This window comes from Chiloscyllium plagiosum, unplaced genomic scaffold, assembly GCF_037043375.1.
Source record: "Chiloscyllium plagiosum isolate Xiang-an unplaced genomic scaffold, Cpla_swu_hap1 HiC_scaffold_7, whole genome shotgun sequence".
NCBI classification, from domain to species: domain Eukaryota; kingdom Metazoa; phylum Chordata; class Chondrichthyes; order Orectolobiformes; family Hemiscylliidae; genus Chiloscyllium; species Chiloscyllium plagiosum.
Genome location: NW_028270145.1, coordinates 4,006,059 through 4,025,305, shown reverse-complemented (window position 1 = coordinate 4,025,305; position 19,247 = coordinate 4,006,059). Strand labels below are relative to the sequence as shown.

Genomic DNA, 19,247 nt, shown 5'->3' with positions numbered 1-19,247 from the left:
GCAAACTATTCAACAGTAAAGCATGATTAAATAGAATATGCCAACCCTCCATCCTGCTCTCCTCCAGCAGGATACTGCTCAGCAGCCTGAAGGAAGCAAGCTGTTATTTTACCCTCCCTTCAAGCCACAGAACCAAACCATTAGATAGTCAGACTGCTACTCTGGCTGGGGATGAGAGACTATAGGTGAAACCCAAGTTCTTAGCTTTGGAAGTTAATTTTAAATGGAAAACAGTTTTTTTTTTTTAAAAACTCACTGGAGCATAACATCAATTTCCTGCACTATGATAAACCAGTTGGAGAGATAGCTCCTTTGTAAATTTAGCACAGAATACATGAACAAGATTCAACTGAACACACCCAATGATAGTAAGGTGACAGAATGCCTTTCACTACACGCTATCAGTAATTTAATGGAATTTTATTGACATTTTACCTAATTTATTTTCCCCCACTGCTCTCAACACAATCACCTCTACTTTCACAACTCATTTTCAGCTCAAAATAAGTTTGTGCAGCTTGAACACTGCAAATCACCTCAACTATTGAGCCAATGTTTTACAGTTCAAAATCCCATCTTAATTAAGAGGATTAAAACAAAACATACAAACTCAGTTATGTAAAAATAAAAGTGCATCGAGTGGGTTCAAGTAGGGTGTAGGTTTGAACAAGGCCGATATACACATTTGGCACGTCATCTTTTGAATGCTCTACGTGGGTCTCTTCCATTGCTAACAGTGGTCACTGCTGCAGATCCTTGCGCTAGAGTCATCGGTGGCTGACTTATTGGTCCCCGTCCATTGGGTCTTCCACCACCTACAAAGTTAGGGTTCTGATGTTGATGGTTATTGCTTGATGGGGGAAGTCCCCCTTGCAATGGCCCACATTGTGAGCCATTTCCTAAACAAAAAATGATTAACAAAATCCTTGACATTAATGTTTATATTGTGAAAAATGCTACATATCAAACTCATTTGAACATTAAGTAGACTTTCAAATCAAACATGTTCAAGAAATAGCAGCAATACACTTTGGTGTTAGAGAGTAAATGTATAGACAGTCACTAATGAAAGGAAATCTTGCTTGATAGATCAATTATTGTGTGGATGTAATTATCAGGATATATGGCAAAAAGCACATGCAGGACTTAAACTTTCAGAAGGTATTCAACAAGTTGTTCTTCAAGATTGAAGGTAGCAGATGGTGATGCAGAAAAATAATATTAGGGAACCGAAATCATCCATTTTGGTAGGAATGAAAAAGCATTAAAAAACAAGTCATTAAATATTAGAATTCAGAGTAAACTTGGGATTTTGAATCAAAAATAACATTATACTCAGATGGTATATTGCAAGTGGAATGCATTACAAGGTAAGAAAGTTTTGCTGTAATTATTTAGAAGTCTACAGCAAGAACAATTGTAACATTTAAGAGGCATTTGGATGGATATATGAATAGAAAGGGTTGGGAGGGATATGGGCCGGGTGCTGGCAGGTGGGACTAGATTGGGTTGGGATATCTGGTTGGCATGGACGGGTTGGACTGAAGGGTCTGTTCCTGTGCTGTACATCTCTGACACCTTGAATACTATGTAGAGTTTTTGTCTTTGCACCAAAAGAAAGAATATACTGAGGATGCAACCGAAGTTCGTTATATTGGATTCCTTCATGGAAGGGCTGTCATATCAGATCAATTAGAGTCTGTCCATTTGCTCTATAGCTCTCAAGGACTAGGGTGGTCACATAGGAAAGTAGTGAGTAAAATACTGGAAAAGGGTGGGTATAGAAGATATGAGAAGGGCTAATCCTTTTGGCCAGACAGTGTAGAATAGTCAATTTCAGGATAAATGTGGTCAGCCATTTAGGATTGAAGAAATATTTATTTTAAGGACTGCAAATCTTTGGGAATTCTCTATCCTGAGCACCATGAATTCCCAAAGATTTACATTCCTTAAAACAAATATTTCCTCAATCCTAAATGACTAACCCCATTTATCCTGAAATTGCCGACTATTCTAGAGACTGTCCAGCCAAAAGGGCACTGAACAAAAGCAAGCCTTTCATGAAGTCTTAAAATCCTGAGTTAATTAAGTACTTTCTGAAGTGTAGCCATTGTTGAGAGACAGGAAACAGCTGCTAATTTCTACAGAGAATGTATCTACAAACAAATGTGATAATGTGCAACTGGAAGAGGAATTATGTAGTTTAACAGGGGTGGGGCTTTGTCAGCATTCCAAATTTGCAATGGGGGTTAGAAGACATCTTAAATTAGACCTCCACACATTTATCAACAGTGTTATGGGGACACAGACAGAATTACTCCAAACACTCATAACGACACCAAGTTAGGGACAGATGCCAAAATCACATTGCTAGGAAATATTCCCCAGCCTTAAAATGGATCATTTCAAAACTTGGTTCTATAAATATTTAATCTTTTCACAACTCAGGACATTACATACTTGATAAGTGAATTGCAGTCGGATGCTTCAGCAGTTTAACTGCAACTAACTTGTTCATTGATGTAGTGTTACATCAGCAAGCAGCAAAAACAGCATACAAAATCTAATCTGTTTTCTTAAGACTTCAGAACAGAAATCAGAACTGAGCCACTGAACCAATCACGCTGCTGCCGGCTTTAAGCTTCCAAATAACAAAAACATCCTTCTCCTTACCCAAAAAACAATGAAGATTCTCTAGTCCTTTCACTAATGATTGTAAATTCTGTTTACCATCACACTTAGAGGATAGTTCACCCCACTTGTAGCAAAACCTGGACAACTTTGGATGCCCTCCTCCACTTCTGCTTTAAGAGCAAGTACCCCAGCTTCTCCAATCTCAACAGAAGCTAACTCCTTCATGCTGGGAAGAAATAACTTTCTTTCAAATCTTTTATCTGAACTTCCACCATTCTTGCAAAACAATTCCCAGTCAGTACTATTCAAATGAAGAGCTCTTCTCGCATTCCCCTATATTGGCTGCCCAGAACTTGATCCTTGTGTCAGGCAATAAGAGTAATTTTTGTCTACCTGATCAACACATGTTGCGATCCTCTATCAAACCTTCCCTCATTTTCTTTGCTCCAAGAGAACTTCAGCACATCCAACTTGCCACAAAAGTAACCTATTCTTGGCATAATTCTGGTAAGTCGTCTCTACACCCTTTCAAGAGCACCCATATACTTAGAGGGTGGTGACCAGAACTGCTGAATAACCCAGATGGGACCTTATCTTCATAAAACTTCAACTTCTGTGTTTGACGCATAATTACAGTCAATATTTGATATACTTTCCTAAGCATTGAAACTTCTGCCTTCTTCAAAAGAAGAGGGCTCATTAACACCCAGGTTCATCATGCTATTGTGACAATAAAGCCTCACCCTAATCTGCTGCCAAAATTCATTACGTCATTTCTCTATTAAATTCCATCTGCTACATACCTGCCCAATTTGCTAGCCTGAATGTTTTGGCCAATTGGTATCGTCATTATCAGCCAATACTACAAATCTAGCATAATTTGCTAATTGCATTATATTCAGATATCTAATTTATATGTAAAAAAGTGGTCATTAGTAAACAACACCATCCTTCAATCTGAAAGATGACCATTTGCTATAACTTGCAGCTTTTCACCTTGAACATTTGATCTGATACCTAGCCGAATCCACGTGACTCAGTTTTGCTAAACAGCTTTAAGTGATACCTTGTCAAGCATTTCCCTAAACAAAACAATAGATTCTTTCCCTTTTAAAAAAATGCAGCTGGATATCATTCAATAGAAAACATTATTTCTCACTCCACAGATGCTTAAAGACATGCTGAGTTTCTCCAGCAATTTCTGATTTTATTTCAAAATATGTATTTTCTAGATAACACCTAAAGCCTAACAATGACTTAATTCTTATTTCTGGTCTCCTTCCTTTCAGAAAGACGTTGTAAAACTTGAAAGGGTTCAGAAAAGATTTGAAGGATGTTGCCACAGTTGGAGGATTTGAGCGATAGAGAGAGGTTGAATAGGCTGGGGCTGTTTTCCCTGGACCAGAGGCTGAGGAGTGACCTTATAGAGGCTTATAAAATTCTGAGGGGCTGGATAGAGTAAATAGACAAAGTCTCTTTCGTGGGGTGGGTGAGGGAAAAAGAGAGTCCAGAACTAGACAGCATAGGTTTAGGGTGAGAGGGGAAAGATATAAAAGAGACCTAAGGGGCAACTTTTTCACTAGAGGATGGTAAGTATATGGAATGAGCTGCCAGAGGAAATGGTGGAGGCCAGTACAATTGCAACATTAAAGAGGCATTTGGATAGGTATATGAATAGGAAGGATTTGGAGGCATATGGGATGGGTGCTGGCAGGTGGGACTAGATTTGTTGGGATATCTGGTCGGTATGGACAAGTTGGACCGAAGGGTCTGTTTCCGTGCTATACATCCCTACGACTATATTTGCTAGGGCATCAGTAAAACATTAAAATTAGAAATATTTTCATTGGTTAATGTTAGCAAGGATAAATATTTTCAGAAGTAGAGTTTAGCAAAGGTGCAAGTTTTCTGCAGATCAGTTGATAAAATTAAAAGGCAACGAATGATTAGAATACAGGGTATATGAGGAGTTAAAATGAAGAAAGTACAGAAGAACAAACAGACACTGCCGTGATCCACTAGCACATCTATCTTACTGTAGAGTGATCTGCATTCCAAGCTTACCTGCTTGCATCTGTCCATTTGTAGCCAGCTGACTAGGAGGAGAATTGTTTCTATGTTCACTTTGTGCCTTGGTAAACCATTTAAAATTTAAAAAGAAAGAATAGTAATCACAGACAATGAGGAATAAAACTCTGCAGTAAAAAGAGTTACACAAAATAGAGCATATTGATTTTTTAAAAAGCATCATAATGCCAACAGAACATGCTTTCAACAATCCTAATGCCACTTACAACTTTGTTTGTTTGGTTCAGCTGGTTGAGGTATTCTGGATTTGGTTCACTAAAGTTGGGTACTTCTGAATATACCATACAAAACCTGACAGCAAAGTAAAGAAAACATTAAAATATTACACTCAGCAAAAATTTGAAATTAGTTGCAACATCGGATGAGGGGCAGCAAAATGGAGGATCTACAGAGTTGAAAAATAACTGCCCTGCTTTCAGCTACCATCAGCTGATGTACTGACCAAAAGGAAATAAAGGAAACATCTTTAGGTTAAACATAATCAGAGCAGTATTGGCACAAAGTAGCAGTACACAGTCTCTTCGCCAGTACCATCACCACCTCCACATTTCCCTACAACCCTAAATCCCCACCTCACGAGACTTGCATGGCCAGAAACAGGTTACAAAAGTGGCTAATTGTCACTTCAGGCACAAGTCAGATGAAATAAAAAAAAAGATCGACAGATACTGACAATCTTAAGCAGAAAACTGCTGTGGAAACCCAGCTGGTCTGACAGCATCTGAGAAGAGAAAGTAAAATTAATATTTCAAACCCACTTTCTCATAAATGCTGCTGTTTATCCAGCAATTTGTATTGGGTTAGAGATATCTGGAGAAAAACAGCCAGATCTGCATCAATCACCTCCTGCTTCTCATTAACTTGGTCCCACGTCTACCTTCTCATCCCCACCCTAAAATTTACTTACAGACATTGCAAGCAAGCACAATGTTATACAGGTTACATATTATACAAGTAATGACTTTGTTATGTGGAGATTCAAATGGTTATGTCAGCAATAATACATCTTTTGCAGTCCAGAAATACCATGAAAACATTCATACAAAAAAAAATAGAATTTCTGAGGCTTCATTATCAATATCTTTGCAACTAATGTTCCACTGTGGAGAATACATCAAAATAGCCCCCTTGACAAATTAGTGGTAAGGCTATTAGTTCAGGTCCTGCATTGTGAATCATGCAATGCGATCCCAAAACTAAACAAAGATTCCTAGTTATTTGATGTTAAATTAGTCTTGCCCGTGGTCTTTCCCACAACTCCAAAAATAAGATGTACATTTTTGGAGCAGAAAGTCAAACCAGTTATTTTTAATGAGAATAAATGAAAAACCAAAGCAATTAAAGCCCCAAATGTTTTGTACTGACTAGGATACGGACATAACACAGCATTTAAGTTACTAAACAGAAACATTACCACACAATTGAAGACTTCATGGTAAAGGGGTGGGTAATACAAGCATGGATAGAGAATGGGTCAACCAAAACAATTCTGAAAAATGTTACTGCACAGGGAAGGATGCTCAGGCCACAAGTATTTACAAACTATTAATGCACTGGATGAAAGGACTGACTGGACTGTGGTCAAATCTGCTGACATTAAGATGATGCATAGAAAATAAGTTGAGGAAAATGCAGAGTCTGCAAAAGTTGATATAGAAATTAAGTACATGCACAAATGTGACTGATGCAATATCAAGTTCTCTGCCCAAAGGCAGATCTTTGACAATCATTCAAACCAAAACAATATGCCATTTTGTTTTACAGAGAAGAAAGTCAGGCACCACCAAAACCATGTCTGACTCAGCTGGTGTAGAGAATAGAAATCTATGACTTGAACATTAATTACACTCTACCCATTGATTTGACTCAGCTCAATCTATAGTCTTTGAAGAAACTGGTGTGCTAATAAAGATAGAGAAATTTCTTCTGAGCACTGAAAATCTTGAAATTCTGTAGAGTTGTGGAGTCTATTTCACCAAAAATACACAAGGTTGTTTTAAGTCAGATTGAACAATAGGAAACTCAAAAGGTTATTGTGGAATACAGAGTGAGTGCAAGCCAAGCCTGAATCAACAATAACTTTATTGATGGAGAGCAAACTTTGGGAAGGAGCATTTTCTCTTCCTGCTATTTTTGCTCTATTAGAATTGTGCTTAAATCTCTGTAGAAAGCAGTAGCAAGCTCAACTTAGCAATTAAGCTTTTATTTTAGTCCTGTTAAGAGACTAAAATATCCACCAGTAGAAGGACTGGGGGAACAAATGCAGAAACAATATATTAAAAGAAAGCAGATTCTGAAATTTCTCATTCCAGTTCTCTGCTTACCTGAAGGCACCAATGCTATTGGGTACAGCCCCACAGATACATGACTTGTTGCCCAGATGCACAAGAACTATAAATGAATGAAGTCAGTGTGACAGTTTACAAGAATGAACTTGAACACAGCTAGTTTCCTGGGAATTCTTGATGTCACCCAATCATACTTACTCTCCTATTTTTTGAAGATCGCCACCTCTCCCGGTATAGAGTGTTAGGCAGTTTTTCCACATTGAAGCATAGCTGAGCAAACAAAGGTCATGGAGAAAAATCAGTGAATTAAAAATTGTAAAATAATTCAAATACTCTACAAAATGCAAGAGGAAAAACCTTAGGAGCACACTACTAAACAAAGAGGCTCTGCAGTGAGTCCAGTAACTTAATAGCACATCTTCCACTACAACTTGTAAAAAGTTAAGTACATACAATTACCACCTCCTGCCACAGGATGGCAGAAACGTCTAGTCCAAAGAAAAAATTTTAGATTTTATTGTCACATGTACTCAAATAAAATAACCATCAATGCCAGATTAGGCCTAATCTTTTTGCCATTCCCTTCAAGAATGAAAGCTTCAACCAAATAGTTATGACAAACTCTACCCCAGAATAGAGGTATCTAAAATTAGTTTGTTCTTCCAGCTCCAACCTTTAGGAGTGGAATGGTAACTTTCATTAAATGCTTTAAATGGCACAAACATGTAAAAAGACTTTGAAAATAGGAGTAGACCATTCAGCCTTTTTGCATTTGCTCCATTTGCAGATATTTAGTAGCCTGTAATTTCAATTGTACAGCTCAGGAGATCCTCCATAAACAGGAAATTTTAAAAATTGAGTCACTCAGGAAATGGCGCAGCTGTCAGCCACATCTCCATTTTCACTTAAGTTTTAATATTGTTAGAATGTTCTAATAGCATACATCTTAACCATATTTTGGTTTTATATTCAGCATTTAAAAGCTGGTTTACATTTGTGTATGTGCATAATAACGTCTGTTGAGAGAAGTTTCCCCAATCGCAATAAATACAAGTTAACAAATAAAAGCACTGCATTGGAAAATAGTGAGAAAACGGTCTACAATTACCAGTTAATACACTGATTTCAAATGGATTATTTTTGGGCTGGTCTACAGAAAAGGATGAATTGGTTGGAGGTAATGGCTCTTTGTACAACATATAAGCAGTCTGCACTGATTATAACAAGAACACCATTAATTGCCTCTTGATGACAGTGGATACCAAAAATAATCAGGATGGTTTATTGCCAGTGGTTTAGGCAACAGAGTAGTTTCTCAAGCTACTTGTGGAAGATTTAAAAGGGACTGAAAATTAAATAAAATGTTGAGCGAGTAGGTTCTGCTCAAGTAACCAGCACTGGAATATGGAAAATTGGGCCACACAGTAACTGGTTATATTTCATGAATTCTGTCTTAATCCATATGGATCCATAATTCCATCACGTTAATTTGCAGAACAGGCCAAATGCTCCCTCCACCTTCAAGGATGCTTTTGTTTTCCACGTAGATGCCTTTCATTTTTTTAGACTTGTGACTCTTTACACTTAAACTGCCTAGCCATCAGATTAGTTGCTTGCTTCAGCAGTTGAGAATTTTGCATCATAAAAGAACAATCTTACTGTCTGCCAGTGATATAGAAATTGACACCATTGTAAACTACTAACGACCAAGTGAAATTTGAACAAGTATCAGGGACCAACTATAGCACCTATATTTCGGATCTAAACAAGTAATTAAACTCAAATCATTCTAGAACTATTCAAAATCAAAAAAGTGTGCATATGATACAAGTACACAAAATCTACTACTTTAATTCTGTTTTGATATATAATATTGTTACGTCCAAATCAGATACTTCATTATATGCTAAACCCAAAGTTCATTTCATTACAATTAGACCATAAACTCTCCTTCAAAATTATGAGGTTATACAGTCACCCTTCAGCTGCTGAAATTAGATTAGATTTAGATTTTGAATTAGATTACCTACAGTGTGGAAACAGGCTCTTCGGCCCAACAAGTCCACACCGACCCGCCGAAGCGTAACCCACCCAGACCCATTCTCCTACATTTACCCCTTACCTAACACTACGGGCAATTTAGCGTGGCCAATTCACCTAACCTGCACATTTTTGGATTGTGGGAGGAAACCGGAGCACCCGGAGGAAACCCACGCAGTCACGGGGAGAATGTGCAAACTCCACACAGTCAGTCGCCTGAGGCGGGAATTGAACCCGGGTCTCTGGCGCTGTGAGGCTGCAGTGCTAACCACTGTGCCACCGTGTTTGAAAGGGCTCAAACATTTTTAAGATCAGTGATAATCACAGAACTGATCCTTGCCCACTTTTGAAGTAATGTTTGTATGACTGCTGTGTATTTTTAGACAAAGTTTTTTTTTGACAAGCACAATTAAATTCCCCTTTTCCCACAAGTATAAATGCCAGCAAAATCTAAAAATGGAGTTACAGCCATTTGAAAATAAAATTGACCAGAACTTCGTTTAACTTAAGTCTAGAGAAATCAGAAGTTAATCATCCTTTTGCACAAGATTTCTTTTCTGGACTAGAAAAATTGCTTAAAAAAAAAAATCAGAAAGAAGTTGCAACGTGAAGGCAGCAAAATAGGAAACTGACGTGTTAACAGATGTGTGTAAACCACACACTCACCAAATGACGTCAAGAATCATTTCCTGCTTTTGCCCATCTATCTTGCCTCATGCTAAGAGGCTTGGCCTTCCCATTTAAGTTAAGAGTGAAAGCAGAAGAAAAATAAACGCTGCACACCATTTCAAGATTAATACAGTTGAACAAACTGTAGTGCTGACATGGGCCCCACTGGTTTGCAACACGTCAAATTCATTGCACAGTGAAAAACAAACTGAACATCGTTCAGCAGATTTAAAGCTGCTTAGTAAATAACAGGCATGTTCTCACCATAACTGTCTTAAGGTAAACTGCCTATGAAGGATGGAAAATATGTAGATGCTACAGAAGTACAGCTCGTGCTTATAGGGAGTCAGACAGAAACAAAGGATAATTTTGCTTCTACACTGAGCTTTTGCATCATTTTTATGAAGTGGATAACTGAATTAAACCATCTATATATACACATATTGGGCCTCAGTATTGCTCAAATAGCACTGGAGCTTTCACCTTTATGCAAACAGCTTGAAGTGTGTAAACTCATCTGCCATTATTTTGTACTATGATAACAAGGAAACTTATTGAGAAATACAATTTTCATGCAGATGTCAAACATAACCATGACAAATGCTTGTTTGATGGCTAGTCATTTAACTCTAACCTGGAACAATTTGCCCTGGAAACATCCAGTGTTGGAAATGAACCAGACAGTGCAAAAATCAACTTTAGAAATGTTGTTTGCTTCAGTGATTTGGCAGTGTTTAAAAGTACAAACACGAGGCTGTGTTTGAATATATTACAGAATTTTCAGAAAATCTGCTTAGAATATTACAGATTTATACTCCAGTATTTATTCATTCAGAAAAGGCTTCAGGTGCTTTGATTTCCTTAACAATAAATCCAGTGATAAATTGCAAATACTGTACCCCGAGCCCCTGAGGTTCCTGTATCTGTAGCCAAACATAAAAAAGGTGCTTCTTCCATTCAACCTGTACGGTTTTAGCTGTAAGAAATGCCTCCGTTTTTAAAAAGTGGGCTTGTAATAAGTTGTAGGTTAAGGATGATGTAGATATTTGACATTGTCCTTCACATATGGATCCTGGGTCTGAACAGAGTTCATTTATCCACAATGTTTTTTTAGAAAAAAAACACGAATGTCTGTGAAATATAGTCACAATTTCAATGTTCAGCCAGGCAAATGATCAGATCTCAGCTAATGTTCAGTATACCGCATATGGTCAACCTCAGGGAAATAAAGATTAACGTTGTGTGAAGTCAAACATGAATTTAGTCAAGTTCAATTTAGCACAATGCTGAACCTCCATTCAGCTTGAAACGTGTACCATCTTTCAATCAATCCATTAAAAAAACTTTAGGATAATCAGACCCTGGAGCAGGACAGGAGTGTTATAGGAAGCAGCAATACAAACAAACATTCAGCAGGAGAGCTGGGAAGGCAGAGGATCTTAAAACTCGGTGTGAAAGATACAATGAGTGAAGTGCAATGATAGTGGAATGCAAGAAGACAACGCAAGTGGATCTGTAACAAAACAGAAGACATGCCATAGTTTAAATATCAAAAAGGGCAGAGTGAAAACTGGTTGGCTATTTGATGCAAGAGGCAGCATAGCAAAAGTTACAGCTCACATCTTGCTGGAACGATAATACTCAGTTCACCAGTATCATTGGGAAAATGGGCAAATGGTCCAGGCAGAATTACAAATAGCTACAAGATTATTGGCTGGCTTGGTTTTTTTCATTGTCCTTCACACAAACAGCATCATAGCTTTACCCTTCATATTATTCTTTTTGGAATTTGCTGGAGTTGCACAAAGTTAAGTGGTATTTAGCAGAAACACCTTTTAACTGCATAGTAATTCCAACCAACTCCAGTTCAGAAAATAAACTGCAATAGTTGAGTGTAATTTTGCCCCATGCAGAAAATTCTCAAACTTAAGGGTATCTCAATCTCATCTTTTGACCCTTCGCTCATTCTGCCCCCAGTTTAATTAATTCACCCTCCATCTATTACTAGTGTCTCTTTCTCAATTATTGAAGAGATAGTCCTTTGGTCCCATCATACACAGATCCTAGTTGCTGTCACCATTCTGTTGTCAGCTTGAACTTCCAGTATCTTGGAGCTGAACGATGGCGAAGGTTCCTCACTCCAGCAAGATCTGGGCCCTTCAATCAAAGGTTAGTGGCAGAATTAAAAGTTACAAGATCAATAAACAAGAAACTTAGTGTTCATAATTTCAAGAGCAGCATAAATTCAGAGGCTTAGCAGAATACCAAAAGGTGGTAATGAAATAACAATAGCTTTGATTTGGAGACATAATATTTACAGTGGGATATGTAGGAATGCAAGAATCTGGCACTTGCAGATGGACCAGGGAGAGAATAAAGTCATAGGACAGTCGTTACCAAGGTTAACAAATTACACAGAGAAAGTGGACATGTGACTGCAAGCAATATATTATACATTGAAGTGTATCAGACAGTAGTCAACTTGCAAGGACTTAGTACAGCCAAAAGGTGCATGAGAACTCAAAAGGGAAGATTTGCGCTAGTCCTCAGACCTCATTACCCCTCTCTAAAACAAGAAAACCAACCTCAACCCTGCCATCCTGGCAAACTATATCCCATCCTCATCTCATTCTCTTCTTCAATGTCGTTTAATGCACGTTCACCTCCCAGATACCTTTCCATCATTTCTTGGAAGGCCATGTACAACTCCCATCAATCCTGTTTCCATTCCAGCTCTTGTACTAAGGCGACTCAGACCAATAAGTCAGAAATTATACCCTAAGGATGAAGGAGGGAAAAACCTTGTCACTTCATCCTGGAGTTTGACAACTTTTGACTGATGGTGGCCACATCGACCACCTCAAATCCTCTCCTTGGCAGCCAGCTAGGTACGGTTATTCTAACTGGACTCAGAATCTTAGCTAGAGAATCACTTACAATGGCAGGTTACCAACCTGTCTAACCCCCTCCCCAACCAAAACACATCCAAAATCTATCCTGGGCTCCTTATTGCTCATCTAAATGCTAGGAGAAAGTGAGGTCTGCAGATGCTGGAGATCAAAGTTGAAACTTTATTGCTGGAACAGCACAGGTCAGGCAGCATCCAGGGAACAGGAGATTCGACGTTTCGGGCACAGGCCCTTCTTCAGGAAAGGCCTGAAGAAGGCATTCATCTAAATGCTACCCCACAGGAACATCACCCCTAAACATAGCATTAACTTTCAGACATGCTCTGATGGCACCCAGCTCTGCTTGATCACCTCTCTCAACTGCTTCAATGGCATCCAGTACTCATGAGATTTTTTTTCTTCAAAACAAACCTATTTCCTTGTCTATTCCAATGCATCCCTGACTGGTGTCCCTCTTTCTACCATGTAAACTGGACGCCATCCAAACTGCTGCTCACATTCTAACTCTCAGGAACTCCAGTTTCCCCATCCACCAGGTTCACAGACCTACAGTTAGTCAGTCAAGTATTTTTTTAAAAAATTCTCATACTGTTTTAGAATCCCTAAACACCTTCAATGTTTGCTATTTAATCTTAAAGCCTCTATGATATGCGCAATTCTGATTCTAGCCCCTCATGCATGCGTGACCACACCAAAGTCAACAAACCTCCAGTTACTAAGGTCCTAGCCTCAAGAATTCTCTTACTATCGTCCTTTAAGACACTACTTAAAATTACTTTCCACAGCTTACTTTTTACATCAAATCTCACTGTGTGGTAGTGCCAAGCTCCTTTGAAGTACCTTGTGGGGGTTAATTTTAAAAATGAGCAATATAAAGTCATAATTGTTGAAACAGTCAGAGGGGCAAAGATGAAGACAGCTCTGAAGAGAACACATGACATGGTATTTCAAGCCACAGTTCAGCTCCTAAAATGTCCCCATTATTCAGTGGGAAGATGTAAGACAACCTAGTCAAGAGTTGACTTATTAAAACTACTAACAGGATATCAGCATTAGAACATGGGAGTGACTTATGGCTGAAAACTGAAACAGAGGGGAACAGAACTGCATATAGTGATGAGTTAGCCATAGTTGAAGACAGGTTAACATCTATACAAAACAGATTCTGAAAAAACATTTGGCATTGATCAGTTGCAAATTCTTAATAGTCTAAGTGGATCAAGTGGTCATTGCACATCTCCATTAAGATTATACAAATTAATGTCATTGTTAAATTTTAATCATTTGAAAAACTTCATATCACTAAGCTTATTTTACAGGAGTCCATTCAGCTCCAGTATCTCCAAAGGACTTCGTGCACCATGGGAGTCATATTCTTAGGTTTTGTTATTCAGGCAGAAAACTGACACCTCACCTACTAGGTCCAAATGAAACGTGTTTAATTATCCTGGCAGGATCATCAAGAATCCCAATGCAATTTAAATTAGCATTCTTTACCCATTCCCCGAATTGCCATTGTAACTGAACGCCTGCCAGTTTGCAATGGTTAACATTTTTACTGTAAACAGACATCTAACGATACTGGCACGCTGTGTCATTCGGACACGTTCTGCCATTTGGCCACATTGACGTACCCTCTCGTCAAGCGAATGATATCCCCGGGCTGAATTAGACCTCCAACCTCATCCCACACTGAAATTGTGATGCTGCCAGTTTTGTCGGCTACTTTGCACGACCTCACTTCATGTCCATCTTTAGTTTTGGTAACGCGACCTGCACAGAGAGTGAATAAAAAAAAAGAACCTATAATTAGTTTCAGAAGCGTACATTCATAAGGCTGTCCAGAAGCGGATGCACTTAACTGCACCAGAAATAAAACTCACAGATAAAAGAAATTTGGAGGCGTCGCTTTGATATAGGAAGCTGACCTGTACCTCGCTAACACTTTTAATAAAAAAAAAACTGGCTTGGTTCACTTTCCATGTTTTTTCAAAAGGACTCAATGATCATACTTCCAGCGTGTCTTGGGTTTTTTTAGTAAACTTAAATAGATAAGACCGTCTGGTCATTATTTAAACGATCAATTTCTTTTTTCAGGGCTGGAGCCCCTGCCTAACTTACCTATTTCCAGAACAATAAAGATGACATTTAAATTTTTCATTCCTGGTTTAATGTCTTTAACAAACGCGTATGTGTCGTTGGCCATGCTCATGGTGATTGTGAAAATTTGCGGACACACAACGCAACACAAAGCATCACTCGGGAGGAGGGTGGGTGGAGGGTGGTGGGGGGGGGGGATGATAAAGAGAGCCCCGCTGGCTGGAGCCCAGGCTCCCGAGTGCGGGAAGGCGGCTGCTGCTGCTGCTGACTGCCCCCCCGCTCCTCTCACACCGGGGATGGGGAGGGGGGGTAGAGAGAGAGAGAGAGAGAGAGAGGGGGCGAACAGAGAAAAACAAAAACTGCAACTTCCGCAGATTACAAGCCCCTCGGGTGACAATTCTAAGTTAATGCTTCCTTCTGATTCAAAAAGCCAGCGAGCAACCCACCCCCAAAAAAAAAACAAAACTCAGGGATTTAAATTTTAAAATGGAAGAGGAAGCAGCCCAGCTCTCCCTCCTGCTCTCACTCCCACGCTATTATTTTGTTGCAGTGATAAGCAAACTCTGGCTCACAGACAGGAACATACTCTCTCTCTCTCTCTCTGTTTTAAACTCGCATCTGAGCCAGCAGCAACTTTTTTTTTTAATTAACTGACTCGAGTCATGATTAAACCCCGTGACCAGAATACATGACCGGGATAAACGCTACTGACTTGGCCCTATCCCGACTATAAAGTGCCCCTCGCTGCCCCCCAGCGCCCCCTCACCACCCCGCGGCTCTCACACAAAAGCCCCACTCGACGCAAACGTGCGCCGCCAGCGCCTTTTATAGACCGCCGCCGCATTTACGGCTGTCGTGAAACGTTCCTGTCGCTACGTGACGCAGGAACCGTTGGAGAAGGCGGGGCGAGTAGTTATTTCTAACTTCGGGCCCGGTTCAACTCCGCGGCTTCTGGGGTTTTTTTTTTAAAAACTGCTTCTCAATCGGAAAAAACAGTGTGGAAAATTACCGGCGATTCTCAGGGCGGAGACCACGCCCACACACAGAGAACTATCCAATCAGGGGGGGACGGAGGCGGGGCGGCTGATTGGCTGATGAACGTCCGGATGTTCCAAACCATTGTCTCCGCCTTCCAATCCTATTGGTTCACATTATCCCGCCCTGTTACCCTGAGGCACACGGGCCTGGCAGTGCGGGCTCATCTCTCCCTGTTACCGGGCACACGGGCCTGGCAGTGCGGGCTCATCTGTCCCTGTTACCCTGGGGCACACGGGCCTGGCAGTGCGGGCTCATCTCTCCCTGTTACCGGGCACACGGGCCTGGCAGTGCGGGCTCATCTCTCCCTGTTACCCTGGGGCACATGGGCCTGGCAGTGCGGGCTCATCTCTCCCTGTTACCGGGCACACGGGCCTGGCAGTGCGGGCTCATCTCTCCCTGTTACCCTGGGGCACATGGGCCTGGCAGTGCGGGCTCATCTCTCCCTGTTACCGGGCACACGGGCCTGGCAGTGCGGGCTCATCTCTCCCTGTTACCGGGCACACGGGCCTGGCAGTGCGGGCTCATCTCTCCCTGTTACCGGGCACACGGGCCTGGCAGTGCGGGCTCATCTGTCCCTGTTACCGGGGACACGGGCCTGGCAGTGCGGGCTCATCTCTCCCTGTTACCCTGGGGCACACGGGCCTGGCAGTGCGGGCTCATCTCTCCCTGTTACCCTGAGGCACACGGGCCTGGCAGTGCGGGCTCATCTGTCCCTGTTACCGGGGACACGGGCCTGGCAGTGCGGGCTCATCTCTCCCTGTTACCCTGAGGCACACGGGCCTGGCAGTGCGGGCTCATCTCTCCCTGTTACCCTGGGGCACACGGGCCTGGCAGTGCGGGCTCATCTGTCCCTGTTACCCTGAGGCACACGGGCCTGGCAGTGCGGGCTCATCTGTCCCTGTTACCCTGAGGCACACGGGCCTGGCAGTGCGGGCTCATCTCTCCCTGTTACCCTGGGGTACACGGGCCTGGCAGTGCGGGCTCATCTCTCCCTGTTACCCTGAGGCACACGGGCCTGGCAGTGCGGGCTCATCTGTCCCTGTTACCGGGGACATGGGCCTGGCAGTGCGGGCTCATCTCTCCCTGTTACCCTGAGGCACACGGGCCTGGCAGTGCGGGCTCATCTGTCCCTGTTACCCTGAGGCACACGGGCCTGGCAGTGCGGGCTCATCTCTCCCTGTTACCCTGAGGCACACGGGCCTGGCAGTGCGGGCTCATCTGTCCCTGTTACCCTGAGGCACACGGGCCTGGCAGTGCGGGCTCATCTGTCCCTGTTACCCTGAGGCACACGGGCCTGGCAGTGGGGGCTCATCTCTCCCTGTTACTGGGCACACGGGCCTGGCAGTGCGGGCTCATCTCTCCCTGTTACCGGGCACACGGGCCTGGCAGTGCGGGCTCATCTCTCCCTGTTACCAGGCACACGGGCCTGGCAGTGCGGGCTCATCTCTCCCTGTTACCGGGCACACGGGCCTGGCAGTGCGGGCTCATCTCTCCCTGTTACCCTGGGGCACACGGGCCTGGCAGTGCGGGCTCATCTCTCCCTGTTACCCTGGGGCACACGGGCCTGGCAGTGCGGGCTCATCTCTCCCTGTTACCCTGGGGCACACGGGCCTGGCAGTGCGGGCTCATCTCTCCCTGTTACCCTGGGGCACACGGGCCTGGCAGTGCGGGCTCATCTCTCCCTGTTACCGGGCACACGGGCCTGGCAGTGCGGGCTCATCTCTCCCTGTTACCCTGGGGCACACGGGCCTGGCAGTGCGGGCTCATCTCTCCCTGTTACCCTGGGGCACACGGGCCTGGCAGTGCGGGCTCATCTCTCCCTGTTACCCTGGGGCACACGGGCCTGGCAGTGCAGGCTCATCTCTCCCTGTTACCGGGCACACGGGCCTGGCAGTGCGGGCTCATCTCTCCCTGTTACCCTGGGGCACACGGGCCTGGCAGTGCGGGCTCATCTCTCCCTGTTACCCTGGGGCACACGGGCCTGGCAGTGCGGGCTCATCTCTCCCTGTTACCGGGCACATGGGCCTGGCAGTGCGGGCTCATCTCTCCCTGTTACCCTGGGGCACACGGGCCTGGCAGTGCGGGCTCATCTCTCCCTGTTACCCTGGGGCACACGGGCCTGGCAGTGCGGGCTCATCTCTCCCTGTTACCCTGAGGCACACGGGCCTGGCAGTGCGGGCTCATCTCTCCCTGTTACCCTGGGGCACACGGGCCTGGCAGTGCGGGCTCATCTCTCCCTGTTACCCTGAGGCACACGGGCCTGGCAGTGCGGGCTCATCTCTCCCTGTTACCAGGCACACGGGCCTGCAGTGCGGGCTCATCTCTCCCTGTTACCGGGCACACGGGCCTGGCAGTGCGGGCTCATCTCTCCCTGTTACCGGGCACACGGGCCTGGCAGTGCGGGCTCATCTCTCCCTGTTACCCTGAGGCACACGGGCCTGGCAGTGCGGGCTCATCTCTCCCTGTTACCGGGCACACGGGCCTGGCAGTGCGGGCTCATCTCTCCCTGTTACCGGGCACACGGGCCTGGCAGTGCGGGCTCATCTCTCCCTGTTACCCTGAGGCACACGGGCCTGGCAGTGCGGGCTCATCTCTCCCTGTTACCCGGAGACACACGGGCCTGGCAGTGCGGGCTCATCTCTCCCTGTTACCCTGGGGCACACGGGCCTGGCAGTGCGGGCTCATCTCTCCCTGTTACCCTGGGGCACACGGGCCTGGCAGTGCGGGCTCATCTCTCCCTGTTACCGGGCACACGGGCCTGGCAGTGCGGGCTCATCTCTCCCTGTTACCGGGCACACGGGCCTGGCAGTGCGGGCTCATCTCTCCCTGTTACCCTGAGGCACACGGGCCTGGCAGTGCGGGCTCATCTCTCCCTGTTACCCTGAGGCACACGGGCCTGGCAGTGCGGGCTCATCTCTCCCTGTTACCCTGGGGCACACGGGCCTGGCAGTGCGGGCTCATCTCTCCCTGTTACCCTGGGGCACACGGGCCTGGCAGTGCGGGCTCATCTCTCCCTGTTACTGGGCACACGGGCCTGGCAGTGCGGGCTCATCTCTCCCTGTTACCGGGCACACGGGCCTGGCAGTGCGGGCTCATCTCTCCCTGTTACCCTGAGGCACACGGGCCTGGCAGTGCGGGCTCATCTCTCCCTGTTACCCTGAGGCACACGGGCCTGGCAGTGCGGGCTCATCTCTCCCTGTTACCCTGAGGCACACGGGCCTGGCAGTGCGGGCTCATCTGTCCCTGTTACCCTGGGGCACACGGGCCTGGAAATGCGGGCTCATCTCTCCCTGTTACCGGGCACACGGGCCTGGCAGTGCGGGCTCATCTCTCCCTGTTACCCTGGGGCACACGGGCCTGGCAGTGCGGGCTCATCTCTCCCTGTTACCGGGCACACGGGCCTGGCAGTGCGGGCTCATCTCTCCCTGTTACCGGGCACACGGGCCTGGCAGTGCGGGCTCATCTCTCCCTGTTACCGGGC

At 44.2% G+C, this 19,247-nt stretch overlaps 1 protein-coding gene across 3 annotated transcripts; it reads right to left on the bottom strand.

The window, feature by feature from the left end:
• Positions 1-392: 392 nt before the first annotated feature.
• Positions 393-15,457, bottom strand: nabp1a (nucleic acid binding protein 1a). 3 transcript variants are annotated; one of them, XM_087988678.1, is made up of 6 exons: positions 14,512-15,457; positions 14,043-14,401; positions 7,209-7,280; positions 4,929-5,013; positions 4,699-4,765; positions 393-899 (listed from the first exon to the last, which is right to left on the bottom strand). In XM_087988678.1, the coding sequence occupies exons 2-6, from the start codon at positions 14,198-14,200 to the stop codon at positions 694-696; spliced, it is 588 nt and encodes a 195-aa protein (XP_087844804.1). In that variant the 5' UTR covers positions 14,201-14,401; positions 14,512-15,457; the 3' UTR covers positions 393-693. The 3 variants fall into 3 exon arrangements, with proteins under 3 accessions (XP_087844804.1, XP_043548821.1, XP_043548822.1); XM_043692886.2 differs by having other exon boundaries at positions 14,263-14,401; positions 14,750-15,456; XM_043692887.2 differs by lacking the exon at positions 7,209-7,280 and having other exon boundaries at positions 14,263-14,401; positions 14,750-15,453.
• Positions 15,458-19,247: the final 3,790 nt, after the last annotated feature.

Bases quoted from the DNA above. Each gene is read 5' to 3' on its own strand.
- nabp1a (XM_043692886.2), bottom strand. From the start codon at position 14,840: ATGAGCATGGCCAACGACACATACGCGTTTGTTAAAGACATTAAACCA. The intron at 14,402-14,749 runs GTAAGTTAGGCA...CTCTCTGTGCAG, and splicing joins CTTTATTGTTCTGGAAATAG to GTCGCGTTACCAAAACTAAA. The intron at 4,766-4,928 runs GTAAGTGGCATT...TGGTTTACCAAG, and splicing joins TGAACCAAACAAACAAAGTT to GCACAAAGTGAACATAGAAA.